This window comes from Lycorma delicatula, chromosome 4 (genome assembly GCF_047948215.1).
Source record: "Lycorma delicatula isolate Av1 chromosome 4, ASM4794821v1, whole genome shotgun sequence".
Classification (NCBI taxonomy): Eukaryota; Metazoa; Arthropoda; class Insecta; order Hemiptera; family Fulgoridae; genus Lycorma; species Lycorma delicatula.
In genome coordinates this window covers 202,845,964-202,867,145 of record NC_134458.1, presented here as the reverse complement: position 1 = coordinate 202,867,145, position 21,182 = coordinate 202,845,964, and the positions used below count along the sequence as shown (strand labels likewise).

The 21,182-nt window shown below is 30.5% G+C and overlaps 1 protein-coding gene across 1 annotated transcript; it reads left to right on the top strand.

Annotated features, from left to right (window-relative positions):
* Positions 1–665: 665 nt before the first annotated feature.
* LOC142324223 (uncharacterized) lies at positions 666–15,529 on the top strand. Its single transcript, XM_075365039.1, has 2 exons — positions 666–823; positions 9,327–15,529. The coding sequence occupies exons 1-2, from the start codon at positions 783–785 to the stop codon at positions 14,863–14,865; spliced, it is 5,580 nt and encodes a 1,859-aa protein (XP_075221154.1). The 5' UTR covers positions 666–782; the 3' UTR covers positions 14,866–15,529.
* The last annotated feature ends 5,653 nt before the right edge of the window (positions 15,530–21,182 follow it).

The following is a 21,182-nucleotide window of genomic DNA, read 5'->3' as shown; positions in this document are numbered from 1 at the left end:
TGGAAACTTTGGCCTAACAGTTTACACTTAGGCTGACATTAAACTTTAGGCCTTGTTTAGTTTCATCAATTACAGATTAGATCGAGAAAACATTTCAGATCTGTTTCGCAAAAAAAAGTTTATATATATTGAATTTATTTAAGGACTTCTGAGCTTAAATTACAACTTGGTGGGAGAGGGTTCAAGCGTTTGCGCGTGTGTAGCTATTAATGAGCACTAAAATAAACTAGTCTTTTTTCAGTTATGCCGAAAAAGAGAATTTACGTTACGATATATTTACAGAATTTTAATAAATTTCATACTTCAGTAGTTTTATCACAACTTGTAGGGTCCAGTTACTGCATTTAGTAAAATCTGCAAACTGCACGTTCTTTAATCGTTGACGTTTAGCGAGTGACAAACATCCCTCTCGTACGACGATATAATTTTCAATTCCGTAAGTCGATAGGTTTTTGTGATTTACAAAACGATTTTGTATTATTCTTACAAAATTATTTCTTTATAGCTGTGTAAACAAAAAAAAAAAAAAACAAAACATCCCATATGTTACATTACACATGTGTTGTCTAATAAATATTTCACTGCAAAAAATCTAATGTTTTTTAATGTCAACAAGACAGTGTGTATGTTTCTTTGGTTATAAACAGTGATATTACCTTATTTTTACTTAAATGTGAACTTATTTAATTTCATTTTATTAAAAATAATAAAATGTTGATAATGATTTTACAAAAATTTATGAATCAATTATTTCTGATGGCATTTAGATTCTCTAATTTCTTATGAAATTGAAAAGCCAACCAAATCTACACCTGCTAATATTGTAAGTACTCCAGTGTCTAAATTATAGATCAAGCTACACCGATTTATTGATTCTATTCATTATACTATTGTAGTACTGTAATAACATCAAGTATGATTTAGACTAACCAATTGAAGATTTGTTTGTTGACTTCAATCAGTGTAAAAAAAAAAATGTTTGGTTGTAAACACAGTTATTTCTTTGGGATTTGTTACAGAAATAAAAGTTAGTTTTACTATTCGCAACATGTTTGTATAATTATTTAGTAATTTAAGAATAATTAATCAATAATTATTAAGATATCCAATGAACATCAATAAAAAAATGTAAGAATGTTTTATTGTTATTTGTAGGGGATATGAAAAGATATAAAAATATACCCTAACGATTGTGTACAATCTTTAGTAACATTTAAAAGGTATTAAACATTTTGAGTAGAAATTGACAAAGTTTAATTTGTTGTTAAAGGAATGTTACAATTTTTCTCTTCTTCTGTCTTGTTTCAATTTTTTTTAACTGTACTAAATTTATTCACTAAAGCTAACTTCATTATTGAATTGTATTTTTAATTTAAAAAACTACAAATAATAACTTTTACTTATATTTCTATCCCTTAAACTGATTTTATTATATTATTACACTTTCTTGCTATTATTTTAACTTATATAGTAAAGGATAATAGAAAATCTGTCTAAATTAATCAGCACATTAATTTATACTTCGTAGTAACCTGCATAATAGAAATTCAGAGTTCTAAGTAGAAATGAGAAAATGTAAGTAGAAGTGAGAAAAAATATTCATTTATAATAATGACAGAAAAATGCGTATGATTTATGACAGGTTTATTAGCTCTTTGTGTGTTGAAAATATTTGAAGATGTTTCACATTGTAAAATGATGAAATAACTTTCTAAATAGTCTGAGAGACATCATTATATACAGTACATCATTTTTGAACTATAAAAAAAAGAGTTTTTTACAGGATGAGGTGCTTATATTTTCAGATTGCACTATACTAGTTTGCTAAGATCCAGGAAAGGAAAGTATAATGTGGAAGTTAATAGTATTAAACTTGAGCTTACTCCAGATTTCTTCAAAAACAAAATGGGATATCTAAGAAAAATAGCATAAAACATTTCTTTAGTCAAATGTTTTTTCAAAGATTATCATAAGTAGGTTCTTGAAAAGTACAAAGGGAAGAAAACTTTACATATTTTTCCCTTGGATTCGCCATTAATCGGAATCCTTAATCAATTTTCTTAATTAATACTTTTAAGAAGAAATTAATGAAAAACTTAAATAGAGGAAAAAATCTTATTTCAAACATTAATTACTTAATATCTTCATTACTTCCTCCTACAGTTGCCACCTACTTATTTAACAATTTAACATAATAAAATTTTTTAAAAACTTAATCAAAGAACATCTCTTGCACCGGGCTCATCCACAGGCTTGTTATTTATTTCAAAATGCTAGATTATTGGAGAATGGATGGTAAAAAATGTCCTACTTAAAATGCTTAAATAAAGCCTTTACCAACCTATGGTACCAAGTCACATGTCATGCGTAACAATACCCTTTGTGAAACAAAAAAAAAATGTTTTTTTATTGACCTCAATATTGAGGTCTCATGTTGAATTCTAATTCATAAAATTCCTTTGCAATGCCAAAACAATGCCATAGAATTTTTATTCAATAGTGTGTGCTTAATAATTTGGTTTGTTAAGTAAATGAATGTGCACCCATTATTTGGCCTTTACATTAATGAACGTGATCCATGTTCTTTCTCCAATACCATATTCATATGGTACAGTATGGTTCCATATTCACCATATTCATTCCCATTCTCATTGTCATGCACAAGGAATACAAACCATATGTCCAGTCTTTGTGGATATCAGCCAATTTTTTTTTTTCATCTAGTACAAAGTTCATCGAAACCTAGGCTATCTGTAATGATACTATAAACTTCATTCTCAAAATTTGTGTAAATTCATTGAAAATTCAGAAATTATGTTTTTCATAGACAGTTTATTTAACTTTTGTATGAGTTCATCTATTATTAGTGCTGCTTTTTTACCAGCCACCTCATCCTGCATTTGTAACTCTCTCCAAATCTTTAACACCATAGCGCTGTCACTGTTCACATTATTAAACTTGACACAGTTGTCAATAAATTTCACTGTTAGCAGAAGTAACAACAAAAAATTTCATGTTTCTTCAATTACTGGTTTACAGCAACAAAACAGAATGTGTGGTAACTGATGAATAATGAGATTACAGATTGCCCAGTGGCTGCTATATATTTGGTAAATTGTTATGACAACTGGTCTATTTTTAACAGTCAGTTGGAAATCTGTTTCAAAATAGCTATTATAGCATTTCTAATTTGTAAGAACATTTGGCTAGGAATGGATCGTGGAGGGAATCTAAGATGCTGCTTGGTCTTGTACCAGTTTACTTTGTTTTGTTACGATTTATTGTTAATGTTATATTAGTTTTGGTTGTTTCATTATTTTCGTGTTTTTGTTTTGGTGTTTTTCCGCACTTGTGTCGCATGTGAACTCACTTTACCTTTCGGGTTCCTTTTAAGTTCCTTTGACGACTATAGTTTACAGTCTTGTTTGAGATTAGAGATGTGTTTTGTTATTTTTAGTAATCGTTACACCAATGGGAATGTCGCTTGTGGGATCCGCATTGGTGCCATCCTGGGCCAAGGTGACTGAAAGATGTCATATGCCAGGGTTTATAAATTGACCTCCGGTAAAGCCCATCAGGGGTAGGTATGGAGGAGGTGGTTAGAGAGCGTCTATGAATAAAAATTTTATAACAGGAATTATTATTATAAAAAATAATAATATTTTTATCATGCTAATACTCCATAGAGTTATAATATCTTACCCTTTCATTTAGAAGGTTTCTGGATTCAAATCCGGAAGTTAGGCAGGGTTTTTCATATACCACAAAATTTTGATTCCTTACTACCATCCACAAGGTTCAGCTTATGTGGTGAATTAATCATCAAACAAGAAAATTTATATATTACAGTAGTAGTAGTAGTATTAAATATACTGTAAAATTTTTATTTTAGTAAGAATTTTGACTGCGCCTTTTGTTTAATGATAATAAAATATTTACTTTATTTTGTTATGAAAATGGAAGAGACAAATACATTTTCAATGTGTTAATTCATAATTAATATGAACAATTGTTTTTTTTTTTGTCTTCAGTCATTTGACTGGTTTGATGCAGCTCTCCAAGATTCCCTATCTAGTGCTAGTCGTTTCATTTCAGTATACCCTCTACATCCTACATCCCCAACAATTTGTTTTACATATTCCAAACGTGGCCTGCCTACACAATTTTTCCCTTCTACCTGTCCTTCCAAAATTAAAGCGACTATTCCAGGATGCCTTAGTATGTGGCCTATAAGTCTGTCTCTTCTTTTAACTATATTTTTCCAAATGCTTCTTTCTTCATCTATTTGCCGCAATACCTCCTCATTTGTCACTTTATCCACCCATCTGATTTTTAACATTCTCCTATAGCACCACATTTCAAAAGCTTCTAACCTTTTCTTCTCAGATACTCCGATTGTCCAAGTTTCACTTCCATATAAAGCGACACTCCAAACATACACTTTCAAAAATCTTTTCCTGACATTTAAATTAATTTTTGATGTAAACAACTTATATTTCATACTGAAGGCTCGTTTCGCTTGTGCTATTCGGCATTTTATATCGCTCCTGCTTCGTCCATCTTTAGTAATTCTACTTCCCAAATAACAAAATTCTTTACAATTTACAAAATTCTACTACATTTCATTACTTTTGTTTTGTTCTTGTTTATTTTAATGCGATAGTTCTTGCGTAGGACTTCATCTATGCCGTTCATTGTTTCTTCTAAATCCTTTTTATTCTCGGCTAGAATTACTATATCATCAGCAAATCGTAGCATCTTTATCTTTTCACCTTGTACTGTTACTCCGAATCTAAATTGTTCTTTAACATCATTAACTGCTAGTTCCATGTAAAGATTAAAAAGTAACGGAGACAGGGACACCTTTGTCGGACTCCCTTTCTTATTACGGCTTCTTTCTTATGTTCTTCAATTGCTACTGTTGCTGTTTGGTTCCTGTACATGTTAGCAATTGTTCTTCTATCTCTGTATTTGAACCCTAATTTTTTTAAAATGCTGAACATTTTATTCCAGTCTACGTTATCGAATGCCTTTTCTAGGTCTATAAACCCCAAGTATGTTGGTTTGTTTTTCTTTAATCTCCCTTCTACTACTAATCTGAGGCCTAAAATTGCTTCCCTTGTCCCTATACTTTTCCTGAAACCAAATTGGTCTTCTCCTAACACTTCCTCCACTCTCCTCTCAATTAATCTGTATAGAATTCTAGTTAAGATTTTTGATGCATGACTAGTTAAACTACTTGTTCTGTATTCTTCACATTTATCTGCCCCTGCTTTCTTTGGTATCATTACTATAACACTTTTTTTGAAGTCTGACGGAAATTTCCCTTTTTCATAAATATTACACACCAGTTTGTATAATCTCTCAATCGCTTCCTCACCTGCACTGCGCAGTAATTCTACAGGTATTCCGTCTATTCCAGGAGCCTTTCTGCCATTTAAATCTTTTAATGCTCTCTTAAATTCAGATCTCAGTATTGTTTCTCCCATTTCATCCTCCTCAACTTCCTCTTCTTCCTCTATAAAACCATTTTCTAATTCATTTCCTCCGTATAACTCTTCAATATATTCCACCCATCTATCGACTTTACCTTTCGTATTATATATAGGTGTACCATCTTTGTTTAACGCATTATTAGATTTTAATTTATGTACTCCAAAATTTTCCTTAACTTTCCTGTATGCTCCATCTATTTTACCAATGTTCATTTCTCTTTCCACTTCTGAACACTTTTCTTTAATCCACTCTTCTTTCGCCAGTTTGCACTTCCTGTTTATAGCATTTCTTAATTGCCGATAGTTCCTTTTACTTTCTTCATCACTAGCATTCTTATATTTTCTACGTTCATCCATCAGCTGCAATATATCGTCTGAAACCCAAGGTTTTCTACCAGTTCTCTTTATTCCGCCTAAGTTTGCTTCTGCTGATTTAAGAATTTCCTTTTTAACATTCTCCCATTCTTCTTCTACATTTTCTACCTTATCTTTTTTACTCAGACCTCTTGCGATGTCCTCCTCAAAAATCTTCTTTACCTCCTCTTCCTCAAGCTTCTCTAAATTCCACCGATTCATCTGACACCTTTTCTTCAGGTTTTTAAACCCCAATCTACATTTCATTATCACCAAATTATGGTCGCTATCAATGTCTGCTCCAGGGTAAGTTTTGTAGTCAACGAGTTGATTTCTAAATCTTTGCTTAACCATGATATAATCTATCTGATACCTTGCAGTATCGCCTGGCTTTTTCCAAGTGTATATTCTTCTGTTATGATTTTTAAATTGGGTGTTGGCAATTACTAAATTATAGTTCGTGCAAAACTCTATAAGTCGGTCCCCTCTTTCATTCCTTTTGCCCAGCCCGTATTCACCCACTATATTTCCTACCTTGCCTTTTCCAATGCTTGCATTCCAATCTCCAACTATTATTAAAATTTCATCTCCTTTTACGTGTTTAATTGCTTCATCAATCTCTTTGTATACACATTCTACCTCATCATCATCATGGGCGCTTGTAGGCATATAGACGTTAACAATCGTTGTCGGTTTAGGTTTTGAATTTATCCTTATTACAATGACTCTATCGCTATGCGTCTTGAAATACTCCACTCTCCTCCCTATTTTCTTGTTCATCACGAAACCTACTCCTGCCTGCCCATTATTTGACGCTGAATTAATTACTCTAAAGTCACCCGACCAAAAGTCGCCTTCCTCTTCCCACCGAACCTCACTAATTCCTACTATATCCATGTTTACCCTATCCATTTCCCTTTTTAAATTCTCTAGCCTACCAACCTTTTTTAAGCTTCTAACATTCCACGCTCCGACTCGTAGAATGTTATTTTTTACTTTTCTGGTGACCCCTTCCTTAGTAGTCCCCACCCGGAGATCCGAACGGGGGACTATTTTACCTCCGGAATATTTTACCAAGGAAGGCGCCTCCATTATTGCTTTTGAAAATGCAGAGAGCCACATTTTCTTGGAAAAAAAAACAGCTGTAGTTTTCCATTGCTTTCAGCTGCGCAGTACTCAGAGGACTGAGTGATGTTGATATGGCCGTTTAAGTCATTGTGACTCACGCCCCTAACAACTACTGAAAGAGCTGCTGCCCTCTTTCAGGAATCATTCCTTAGTCTGGCTCTTAACAGATACCTCTCCGATATGGTTGCACCTTCGGTCCAGCTACTCTGTATCCCTGAGCACTCAAGCCCCCTCACCAACGGCAAGGTCTCATGATTCATAGAGGAGGGAACAATTGTAACAAAAAATAATTTTGATAATCTTGAATTTATTACTTAAATTTTACTCAAAAAACTTACATTTGGTTGTATGTTGCATGGTATAGAATAGATCAAATACTTGCATTCTTGGTTTCTCTTTTTCTGTTTAGCCTCCGGAACCACCATACGGTATTACTTCAGAGGATGAATGAGGATGATGTGTATGAATGTAAATGAAGAGTAGTCGTTTACATTCCCAGGTAGACCATTCCTGAGTTATGTGGTTAATTGAAACCCAACCACCAAAGAACACTGGTATCCACAATCTAGTATTCAAATCCGTATAAAAGTAACTGGCTTTACTATTGCTTTCTTGGTCTAGTAAATAGTATCTGACTGCCATGTAGAAGTCCTGTGATAGAGATTGTGTGCCAGCCTGTAGTTTTTGCTGATTTGTTTATTAATAATACATTTCTTAATTCTCAAGTAAACCTAATTGTACTAATCAAATATGTGTAGGAAAGTAGCTTACAAATAATTGAAAAAATAGTTCAGTTCTAAATTGTGCAATGGACAAAAGAGGGAGAGAGAAAGAGAGAGAGAGAGACTTTTTATTTTACATACAATTAACAAATTTGGGATTTAAAAAATTACTATGTTGAATTCTAAATATTTATACACAATATAAGTTTGAAATAGTTTGCACTTAAAAATTTACAGCTTGGCATTGTTAAATTTAAAATATTTTTGTTATCCAAGGCTGATGTGATAATTTTTACGGTGTCTTTTCCCTCTTATTATTACAGTAAAAAGAAGTAAAAATAGTAATAATAAAATTTGGTGTTTTATAGAAAGTAGGTAAATTTCCAACAGCTTCTAAAAGTACTAGAAATTCCTAATTTTCAATTTTGAATATCCTTTATGTTGGGTGCAGTCAGAGGTCTCAGATTTTGGTATTGTAGAAAAAAGCTACTAAATTTAGCTCTTTTCATTTTGAATTTTATAACCTATAAACGGAGTAGTGAACTAGTGGATAGAGCTTGTCTGAAGCAAGTGCCAAACTATGCACGTTTTATTGCTTTCACTCTCTCTTTTCACTAACATAGGTACTTTGAAAGAGATGTCTTTAGATATGAGATAAAGAGATGGCTGGTTGCTGAATTCATTGTCCAGTACTCAGTAATAAATCTCTCATTACCTCTTCTATAGTAGGTACTCTGATGTGATCAACAAATTGTTTTTTTTCTTTGTGTAATCAAATACATGGCACAAATGAAAAGGCACATTATATAAGAACTTTTTCTGACAACTTATAAGTTTGCTTACATTCTATGTACCTTAACAATGAGTTAGAATCAATACATAAAGGCTTCAATTTTTTAATTTTCAAACATGTGTGATTAGACCTAAGTTTTGCATAGAATTTGTTTTTATAAATATGGAAAATGTACACAAAATTTTTGAAAAATAAAGAGAAAAGTTATGAGTATAATTATAAATGTGTATAAAATTTAATAAGGTTTTATTATTATTTTTTTATAAAAGTTTTTTAATTAATATAATTCCTCATAATTATCCATCATTAAAAGGTAAAATCTCTTAGATTATCCAGTAAATTTGTATATTAAAAGATAACCAGCCATAAAAGAGTTGAACTTCTAACTTAAGAATTTAACCATTTAGAAATTTTTTAAATAAAATTAAAGTTTAACTGAAATTAATTTCTCAAACTATTACACATATATAACCCTGTAAATAAAATAGTAAAACTAGTAACTAGAGATGTAACTACACTGTGACTTAAGGCTGAGCATGACACTTTTTCATTGACCATCTTTTTTGCTATTGTCATATTTATTAAAAGAATAAAATATTAATAATTATTATTAAATAAATATAAACATATTTATATTAGACCTCCAACTTCAAAACTAAATAAAATTAACTACATTTTATAATGGAAATACAGATAAAATATTCAAATGCAACTGAAATTTGAGGGAGCTTACTTTTTTCTGTTGTCACCCTGGATCCATTTCCCTGGATTACTGAAGTAATCCTTAAAAATGTACCTTACTTGTTTTTAATATTTTCTTATGTTTTTGTGCAGGGTATTGTTTAAAATCTCAAGTACTATACCAGAAAGTATAAAAACAAGTTCTACTGAATATATTAAAAACAATCAGAACCAAAGATATAATTATGATGATGAAGCAGAAACAATTAGATCAATCTCTACTTATGAAAATGATATAAATCTACTGAATATAAATTATGAAAAAAAATTAAAAAAACAACAGTCGCTTTATGGAATAACTGATTTCAGTCACATTCGTAGATCATCAAAAAGTAAATCAGAAAATTATGAAATAAAAAATAAAAATAAAAATGACAAAGACGATAAATTACATAAACTTATTAAAGTGAAATCATATCTAATTAAAACTGAAAATCTAGAACAGAAAAAGGTAAATCAACAACTACAAAATGAAGATAGTAATCACAATGTTTATTATGATGTTGATAATAGTCAAACGGACGTGATGAAATTTTTTACTAAAAGTAAATTACTTTGTTCATTATTAAAAGAAACTCAAGATAAAAAATTAATTAAAAGTAATTTAGAAGAAATGGAGCATAAAAATACTATAGACAATTCAAAATATTATTCACTGAGCCAAAAGGAAAAATTATTGACAATAGAATCAACAACAGGAATAGAAAAAATATCTAAAAATAATTTTGGATTTGGTAGCTTAAAAAAAGAAATTGGCTTATCAAAATTGACTCGTGAAACAAAACAACACCCAAACATAACTACAGCAGCTGAAACAAAATCATCAGGAAAAAAGAGACTTAATCTTATGCTCAACTTATTTAATAAAAAAAGTAAACCAGATCTTACAATACAAACACCTTATGAAACAACTACAACAATTCATCCAGGAATCCACACAAACATTCAAACAATTTCTACATTATATAAAACAGATGAAAATAAAACAATAAAACTGAAAAATTGTAAAGGTATTGCCTCAACTGAAAAGCAATATATCTCCAACACAGAAGGGTCTTTAAAAGGTAAAAACACAGGTAAACAAAATTCTCAAGGAAAAGAAAATGTGTCGAATATTGTAACCTCATCAGTAACAAGCAACAATACTAATAATTCAAAAAAATATTACAAAGTTAGTAAAGAAAAGCTGCCACAAAGGAAATCTGAAGAAAACTCTTTCAAAGGAAAAATAGTTAAAGCAGAAAATGAATCGATAATATATATAACAACAGATAAAAAACAATATTTTGGTGATAATGATGATAATTCAGTAAAAAATAAAAGTAAGTACCTAAAAAAAAAAAATGCATTTTGTCTGGATGTTATTTATTACAGTTGCTCTTTAGACTTTCATAATACTGCAAGTGTGCCTTTACACTTTCAGACTTCTGTTACAGCAGGTTATGTTGATGATAATAAAAAGCAAAAAACCTTTAATGTAATATCAGATGGAAGAAAAATTTTTAAAGATGTTACTTTTTCAAATGAATCGCAGAAAATAGTTAAGTTATTTAATTATGGCGTAAATGAAAATAAAGAATCTTATAAAAAAAATTATCCTAATGTTACAATAAAGCTTTATAAAATGGTTTCTTCATTAGACCATGATGTAAAAAACATCATAAGAGCTAATGTTAATAGAAGTCATTTGCAATGCAAGCCACTGAAAATTATAAAAACCACTGCAAAAAAAGTTAATGATGAAAATAACATCGTAGGAAATGTTATAAAAACTGATATTGTTGCTACAACTAAAAAAGACTATTCAATATCATCTATTACTGCTTTAAAAAAAGTCACCAAACACAAAATTAATCAGAAACCCAAATACACTGTTAAAAGTAAACTAAAATCCTCAACAAAAAATAATGATATAAAAGGTTCATTGACAAAAGAAGTACCATTCAAAAATAGTTCAACAGAAAATGTGATAAAAAGTAAAACTGAAGGAAATATAGTGAGTAAAAGCACAACAAATGAAAGCATTACATTTACGAACAAGTTATCAATAAAAAGTTCAAGTAGAAAAAATACATTTAAATTAAAAATACCAGTCGAAAGTACTACAAATATGAAAGATTTGTCTGAAGAAAAAACATCAAAAAAAGGGACTACAAGCAGAAAAAAGACATTTAAATTAAAAACTCCTGTAGAGAACAGTACAAATACAAAAGGTAAAAAAAAATTCCCAAATGGTAACAAAAATGAAGGTAAAAATTCAACATGGAAACCAGAAAATATATCTATAAAATGTACAAAAAATACAAAATCTTTTATAAAAGTTACAAATGATAAACAAAAATCAATAAAAACAAATAAAACAAAAAAAACTGAAAAACTTACCACTGCAAATACAGAAAACGTATTAAAAGAAAAATCTACAACTGAAATTAATCAGATTAAGACAATAAAAACTAAACAAGAAGCTATTACTATGGATGTAAATTTTGACAAAACCCCTTGTGATAAAATAATAATAACAAATATATCAGATGCAGAAACACAACTAATTCATAATTCAAATCATAACTATACAACTAGTAATTTCACTTTTATAGCTGCTAGTACTCTAAAAATTGCTTTGAATTCCACTCTATTTCAAGATTTCATAAAAAAAACTCCAACCTCTTCTATAAACAATGAAAGTGAAAGTTCAGAGGATTCAACAGAAATCATATCTACTTTGATTAAAGAAAATAATATGAAGGAAGTCATAAATAATGAACAAAATACAAAAGATAACTTAATTTTTAATAAAGACACTATCAAAATAAGTAGTCCCACTACTTCAATGACAATAAAAACATCAGATACCCAGACAGTTTCTACAAATAACAAAGATGAGCAAATAAGTACTTACACACAAAGCAAACTGGATACTGCAGAAGTTTTATTCAATAAAAGTACTACTGTTCAGAATAACTATAACGTAGAAAATAAAATGACTTTTACTGAAAATCTACATGCTAGTACCAGCAAATCAACAAAATCTTTAAGTACAGCTAATAATGATTATGATGATGATGAAGATTCTGATGCTGAAGAAGGAACATTGAGTGTTTTTAATTTGATACATGAAACTGAAAATAAAAATTCTGAACTATCTAAGAAAAATTTGAATACAACCCTTGAAAAAAATAGTAATGATGAAATTTCTAATAAGAAATTTGTTAACTTATCACAAATTTCACTTAACAACAGCAATGATACACATAAAAGAAATAAAAATGAATATGAAATCACCGATATTAATTTAATAGAAACTTTAATTTCAGTGACTAGAAACACTATTACTTCTTTCAGTTGGAAACAAGATGAAAAAATATTTTTTACTGCAATTAATTACAATGAAAGTGATTTAGAACAAACTAATTTTAAAGAATGTATTCCATCTGAGATGTATTATCCGACTAGTACACACATGGAAGACATATTTACTACTTCAAACAAATCTCAGAAAGAAGACAGTTTTATTAAACATAAAAAAAATGAAAGTATTGCTGCTAAAACTGAAAATAAAGAAAAAGAGTTCTCTTCTGAAGATCTATTAACAACTTCTTTCAATAAAAATGACAGCAAAGTAAATGAAATTATTTCTGAGTATTCTTTTAAAAAAAAAATCAGCAATAATGATACAAATGAAATTGAAAAATGTGAAAATAAAGTTACCATAAAACAATTTGGAAGGGTTTTGCTTCAAATGTTTACTGAAAAACCAAGTATTAGAACTGAAATACAGAATGTAGAAATTAATGAAATTTTGTGTACTGCAAATCCTATATCTAACATTGCTAATCTTACTTTTAATTTTTCTGATCCAATTAATAAAAGTAACTCTAAAATGCCTATTATCAAGCATCCCACAACAATCAATATACTTGACACTAGTAGCATAGAAAAGAATGAAAGTACAACCACACGCCATGTACTTCCTTGTACAACACTGAAATCACATGAAATAACCAGTTCTTTAAAAACAAAAAAAGTTACAGTTTCTAATTATCTTAGAACAGATAAAAAAATAAGCCACTTTTTTGTTATTGATTCTACTGCTTCACAAAAAAATGAAATTAATACAGAAGAAACTCCTTTGGTTACAGAAACAGTAAATTATATTATTACAACTGACTTTGAAGATGGTATTTCAACATTGCATCCTATGACTAGTCGAACTGAAGCAGTATCAAGCATTTATAATTCAAATAAAAATTATGAAATTAATAAAATTATGTCTACTGGTTTTACTACTGAAAGTCCAGCAATGCAAAATTTTATTAACACCACTTATTTAAAAGAGAATAATACATCTCTAATTGAAGCTACTGTATCAAATTCTGATCTTCGCATAGCTAATGAATATACTACTACAGATAATATTTATAATGTTACCGAAATTCCTTTAAATACTTTTATTGTAATTTCTATTAATAATCACAGTCCAAGTTACACTCAAAATTATACATTTCCTAATAAACATATTTATTCTCTTTCAAATGAAACATCGCTTATTTCTGTTGAAAATCAAAGTATTAGCAGTACTGATAGTAGTACTAGTAATATTATTAGTAGTGTTAGTAACAGTAATAGTGAAACTGATAATAATCTCTCATTTAGTACTAATATTACTACAGCCGCAGTTGGTAACATTTCTCCAGAAATTCAAACAAACCAGATATCTCCTTCTTACTTGAGTGGTAGACATACAAAGAAATTACAAATACAAGATTCCATTCAAGTGAATACAACATTATCAGAAGAGGAAGTAAAAGATATTTACTGCCACTGTAAAAGTTCTGAATGTTATTTTACTACACAGTCATGTTTTAATTTACTTTCACGTAAAACTACCACCACCCCTATGGTCACAGAAGAGGATCTACCATGCGAGTGTGTTGAAAATGATAATCAGACAGTAAATGATACTATTAATAGTACTTCTGAGAATAGCAAAGTATCACTTTCTGTGAAAGATGATTTGAAAATAAATGCTACTAATAAAACTTCTGATGAAAATAAAAAAATTAATTTTGCACAAAGTCTAAGTTTGTTTAAAAGTAATAATAATAGAAATATTTATTTTAACGCTGTTTCAACTAAACTGCAAACAGAGAACACAATAGCAATAGCAGAAGAAGGAATAAGTGTTTACTGTGGTTGTAACAACACTGAAGAAGAATACAGCTCTACAGATTCATATTATGAAATCGCTACAATCACACCTGTACCTGTTGACACAAAGGATGTACTATCTGTTTTTACTACAACTGATCAGATGATAAAAGGTATGAATAGCACTTTTTGGAATGACAAAAACTTACTTCATAGAGAGTATGACAATTATAAAAAAAAAGTATCTACCGATACATTTTTTGATGAAAATAAAAGTATAAATTTGGTGCGGGATAAGAACTTGATCAAAAAAAGTTACACTGGTAATATAAATGTAGTTTCTACAAAAGAGCAAGCAGAAACTTCATCTAAATCAATATATCATGCAGTTGATGAATTTTGTACTGATGAAGAAAGTGAAAATATTAGAAAATATAGTAACATTATTACAAGTCAGATAAATAACTGTATAAAAAATGTATAATCAGAAATTAATACAATGAGAAACCAAATGTTTGTGCACTGAAGAAAATACCTAAAAAGTGATATATTTATCAGAACCAATAGTGAATGTAAAAAAATTTTGTCGCACAACATCAAAATTCAGTGAATGCATTTGTAAAATACTGACTCAAAATGATTACACTGTTTTATAAGCAGATGTGACTAAATCATTGTTTCAAAATAATTTACACCAGAATTCAATTTTAAAATTCTATCGCTTAGTATTAGTAAAAATCAAACACTTTAAAATGCAAGAATAGAACAGAAATGAGTTGTTATCAGTAATAATTAACTACCATAAAACCAATGGTAGGATTGAATATGATGCAAGAAGATTTAAATGAAAAGACTATTTTAATTCCATTAATTAAAGAATTATTCATTAAAAAGAGGTATAGTTTTGCAGTCTATAATTATTTAATAAACAGGTGTGTTGATGGATGTAACTATTAAGAAGTAATCAACATCACACAAATTTAAAGTAGAAAGTAATATAATAGAAAAAATAAATTACAGCAATCATTATATTAAAATAATTGCGTGATTAATTTCCATATGTAAACTGCCTTTATGTATTAACAGGTACTGAAATCATATATAAACAAATTAGTTTAACTGCAAGTAATTTGCATTAACTACTAAATGTTGTATAAATTAAATTTGTTTCTCTACCGCTTTACAATAAAGAGATAACAGAAAAGATAAGTAAAGAAATATATTTTATTTCAATAAACTCATAGTAATATTAAAACTTATAAAAAGATGTTTCAGAACTATATAGCCAAACTTTGAAATGTTATTATTCATACAGTAAAAAATAAAGAAAATAGTTCCTATAAGCATGTGTCTGAAAAGGGTACCTTCAATATTGCAGTCTGATTCCCCTTACAATCCGATTCCTCACATCATTCTGACATCACAGGGTAGAGGCCAACTCTGAGCCCTCTAAGGACACAACTTTCGTTCTGTTAAAAATGTTCAACCCAGTCATGGTCAAAATGATCAACGTCACTAAAGTTATAGCATAGGGGATACATTGCCAATATTATGAAAGTAATGAAGCTTTCAATCTCACTCCCCTTGACTACACCACTTATCAGAAACCCCTCATTCCTATCTACTCCATCGCTTTTCATTCCTACTCCTTGCTTTTTCATTAATATTTTAGTTGAAGGTAACTCCCTGAAAATATATTTGTATATTTTATTATGCAGAAATTCACATCTCAAAAATGGATTGAAGTGTGAAGTTCAATTAGTATGTACTAATTAAATATGTTTCCATATTACTAAGTGGTACCCACACTTTTTTAAATTATGAATTATTAGGTATAATCTTAAATATCATATTGTCAAAAAGAGAACATGCGTGTTTAAACAAACTTCCAACAACAAGAGTTACTACAAACAGCTCAAACAACAGAAGAACTAAGGAATAATTTGCCAGTTTTCATTATATCCAATGAGAAAAAAAAATGTTTTCTTAGTTTTAATATTTTATTTTTACTTTCCTGGTGTCCTAGTTCAAGAGCCATGTTGCAAGAAAGAAAGTATGGTAATCAAATTTTTTGAATTTCTTGACATTTCATTACCCAGGAACCTCAAAAAAAAATAAAGGGAGTAATGTTAATACTGTGCAGAGTGGCCAGGAAGTCACCATTCCCCTAAACTTTTTACTAAAAATTTGTAGCTAGTTATATAATAAAAGTGCGATATAATAATGAATTGTTTTATTTATTCATTTGATACATATTGTTAGTTTTAATGGTCCAGTGGGTATGTGTGTTCGCCCTCATTTTGCACCCACACTTCTATACGTCGCCACGTCCTCTGTGACACGCGACGGAGCATTTCTGGTGTTACGTTAAAGAAGGCGTCCCTCACAGCGTCTCGCAATTATTCATTTGTGGAGTAGCGACTTGCAGATACGTGTGCCTTGATAATTCCCCGTAATGAATTGTCTGGTGCGGTGAGATCAGGACTTCGTGGTCGCCATGATAACGGAGCTGGAGACGCTGGAGTACAGCGGCCAATCCGACATCCTGGAAATTTTTCATTCAGAAACGCGTGGACTGATAGAGCAAAATGTGCAGGTGCTCCATCCTGTTACACCCATACTCGTTCTTTGAGAAACTTGTCTTGAAGCTGTGGTATTAATCGTGCTTCCAAATAAGTGCTTCTAAATAAGTTTGGAATTCATTGGCTCTTCAAAAAAATAAGGATCAAATAAATGACCATCTGTCACTCCGCCTATATCTTGACGAGCGGTGGATTTCTTTCCGACTCTGTCGCGTAATAACGATTTTCTTTCGTCCAACATAACACATTTCTAGCACGCGAACTGCAATAGATTGCACATTCGTCAGTAAAAAGCACCTTTTCACGGTGCACTGCAGCGAGAAATTTTTCTATATGCCCGGCAGGATGCAGCGCAACGTTTCATGTCTGCATCCGACAGTTCATTGATGAACATCGGACGATATGGCCTATCTTTCAAGTCTTTTTTTATTCGGTCTTGCATTTTCGTCCGTGGTATACGAAGTTCAGTTGACCGTTTACGAATTGATTTCATCGGGGATTGTTCAATGGAAGCTGCAACAACAACACATGTTTCTAACCGCGTTAACTCCGCGGCGGCCTATCTTTAATACTGCCTAATTCAAACGCACGCTTTTCCCAACCCAACATTGTTGCTTTTCGTGGTGGCGGCTTATTAAAGCGTTGCCGAAACCTGTCACTGATTAGCTTCATTGTTTGATTCGTATTTTATCGTTCATGAACCCATACACTTGTCACTAACCACTCCTCGACGCTGACTACTCGTGTCAGTCATTTTAGCACAACTGTCTTTTACTCTGTCTGACGTAAAAAACTGTTGCCAACCCACCCCAACGAAAATATATTCTAAACAGATATCCTAACTCAAATTTTTCGTTAACTTTAGAGGTCTGGTGACTTCCCGGCCACCTGTACATACGTATGTGTGTTGGCATGTTTGAAGCTTAATAACTTTTGACTGAATACACCGATTTTAATAAAATTTTGTGCAGAGACTTGTGTATATACGGCAATTTATTGGTAAAATTTTAGGGTCATATCTCCAGGGGATGGGGGGTTTTTGGGAGTCTATTTTCTCAAACCCTTTAGAACATAATTCCACTTTGTATTACGCTCAGTATATGCGTGCATGCTTATCTTACCATTTAAAAAAAAATTTACAAAATTCCTGCCCCTTTCCCAAAAATCGAAAAACCTATCTTTTTGTTTATTTTATACTTTTTAACCAATTTTTTTATGTCTCCCTATCATAGTAGTAGAGCAAGCGACCCAAAAAAAATACTTTGGTGGGCAATATTGTGCTGGGGTAGCCAATCAAAGTTAAAAATATCGTTTTTTTGCATTTTTCAAAAGTTTTTTGTATTTAAATTTTTAATGTTATTAAAAGTTTAAATAATAAACCTTTAGTAATAATATTACAGTAACATTTCATAATAATTCACCCCCACAACCAAAAAAAAAATCATAGGTAACTTTTTATTGGTTGAACATTTTTTTGTGAAAATTTTTAGTTTTTCCATTTAACATAGTAAACGTAGAAAAATTATTAGAAGGTGATTTTGGAGGTGGGGAAGAAGAAAAATTAAATAAATACCGATTTTTATATTTATTAAACAAATTATAATTTTACAGTAAAACTTTCATCATAAATTACTACCCCCACCAAAACAAATCTTAGGAAAACTTTTCTATGTTAGTTATCCCATTTTTAGGGATGTAGGATGTAGGGGGTTGACCGAAATGAAACGACTCGCACTAGGGAATCTTGGAGAGCTGCATCAAACCAGTCAAATGATTGAAGACAAAAAAAAATTATATATATATATATATATGTCCACACACGCGCACACACACACACACACACACACACACACACACACACACACTATATATATATATATATATATATATATATAAACTATTCATCAAGAATTCGAGTAGGCTGATTAACTATCTTCTTTTTGTTGTAGGCCATCGAATATGTTAGGTCAGGGTAAAACGATACCTATGGATGACAAACTGTACAACTGTATAAGATAAAGTTCCACTTACCAACAATTATGAAAGTATATATCTGAGTACTTTCGGAGCCGTTCCTCCATCATCAGGAATTTCCCAAAAGATGTTAGTTCAAATTCAAATGTATAACTCTGTTTAAAGTAAAATTGTTACGTTCACAATAGTCGGTCGGCAAGAAATAAAATTAAATTGTACGTCAATAAGAACGTAACGTCATGTTCGTGAGATGTTTGCGACTATTATGTCCATTTAATAGATAATTCCTGATGACGGTGTAACGGCTCCGAAAGTACTCCGATATATACTTTTAAAATGATCGGTCGGTGAAACATTATTTTATACAATCGTATTAATAGTAACGGTGCCAAGGCTTAGTAAATTAAATCTAAACCGTACAATATAATAGTAGACTCAAAATCGGTATAAACAGTTCGCCTACTAATGACATAATCGGAAATCGTTTCTTTCTAATTAAAAATGAGTACAACGACGAGGGTGTAAAAGGGAATACAAATAAAATGAATACAATGTTTATTGATTTTCCGAAATCGTATTTCACCAGAAAACATAACGAGCTGGCCTAGTTATTCAGATTTCAGGAATACTGAAATATGAGCTCTGAACGTGACTGACTTTGAAACGAAGCGAATAAGTATACACTCGGATCGTTAAATTTAAAGTCTCCATTTAAAAACTACGGAATCATAAATATAACATCTACAAAGTACATTCTTTTTATTTACGAACCGATCACTAATACAGACACTAAAATCCATTATTACTGGTGACTAGCGGGATTTTTTAACATTTACGCCATTCATGTAATATCTATTTTATTATTAAAATATTCTGTTGAAAGTTTGACATAACGTGGGACCAGGGAAAATAATGTATGGAAAAATTGCATTTACCGTGTGATTAGGATCACAGCTGTTTACGTCATTCTGCATTCATATTAAGCATGGCGGTAACAACCATGTATATTCTCACTATTATATTTAGCGTCTTTATAATGACGCTAAATATAGCGTCATTTTAATTTCCTAGCATCATAGCCGTGCTGAAAAAAGGAAAATACGGTTGGTAATCGGTCAAAAAATGATTTCTGTGTTTTTTTCTTATATTTCTCAAATTTTCATGAGCCAGGGACCCCAAACAACAACAAATGAGGTTGTAATGTTTGTATACGTACGTGTATTGGCGTGTTTGAAGCTTAACAGTAACTTTTTGACCGGATAAACTGATTTTGATGAAATTTGATTCAGAGGCTCGTGTGTATGGGCGATTTGTTAGTAAACGTCTTTTTGAAAATTTTGCTTACTTAACTCCATTATATTAACCTCAATACATGCTTACAAGCTTATGTTCTTTAAAAAAATTTTGCCTCCTAATTTTTTCTTTTCTCAAAAATCGAAAAAACAATTTTTTTATTTATTGCATTTTTTAACGGAATTTTTTTAAGTCTTCCTGTAGTAAGTAATGTAAATAAACAAAAAAAAAAACAAACAATACATATATATATATACTTTTGGGGAATATTGGGATTGCGGGAGCCGATCTAAAGTTTAAAACTATCGATTGTTTGAATTGAATCGAATTTTATTGGAAAAAACCGACAACGATACCATTACGGTGCAGTTTTCTTTTTTGTATTCTAATTTATTCGTTAGGTTTTGATATCGCTAAATAACAATCCTTCTCTTTTCTTTTTTATTAACAAAAGAAATTATAAATAAAAGAAATACATTTTTTAAAATAAAATAATTTGTTTATTATTTTAAGAAAATAGAAGTAAAATGTGCTTAAAACTAACTCGTTCTCTCCATAAACCCTGGTCACTACCCTTCGTTTTCTTTTTTCCTGTTTAGCCTCCGGTAACTACCGTTTAGATAATTCTTCAGAGGATGAATGAGGATGATATGTACGAGTGTAAAGGAAGTGTAATAAGTCTTGTACAATCTCCCTAGTTTATACAATAAGACAAATATCGACCGCTAAGAAGCAATAGTAGTAGTACAGTATTTCGTGTTGGAGGTCCCGAATTCGAACCTCAATGTGAATTAGCATTTTTTATATGCTAAAAATATGTTACATCATATTTCCGTGTAGAAACTTGTTTTGGTGGTAAAAAAAGAAGAAAATCAACACGAGCACTTCTTTTCATTGATTTTTTTTATTAAGACAAATAAAAAATTCTGATGTGGAATTCACTACATGATTT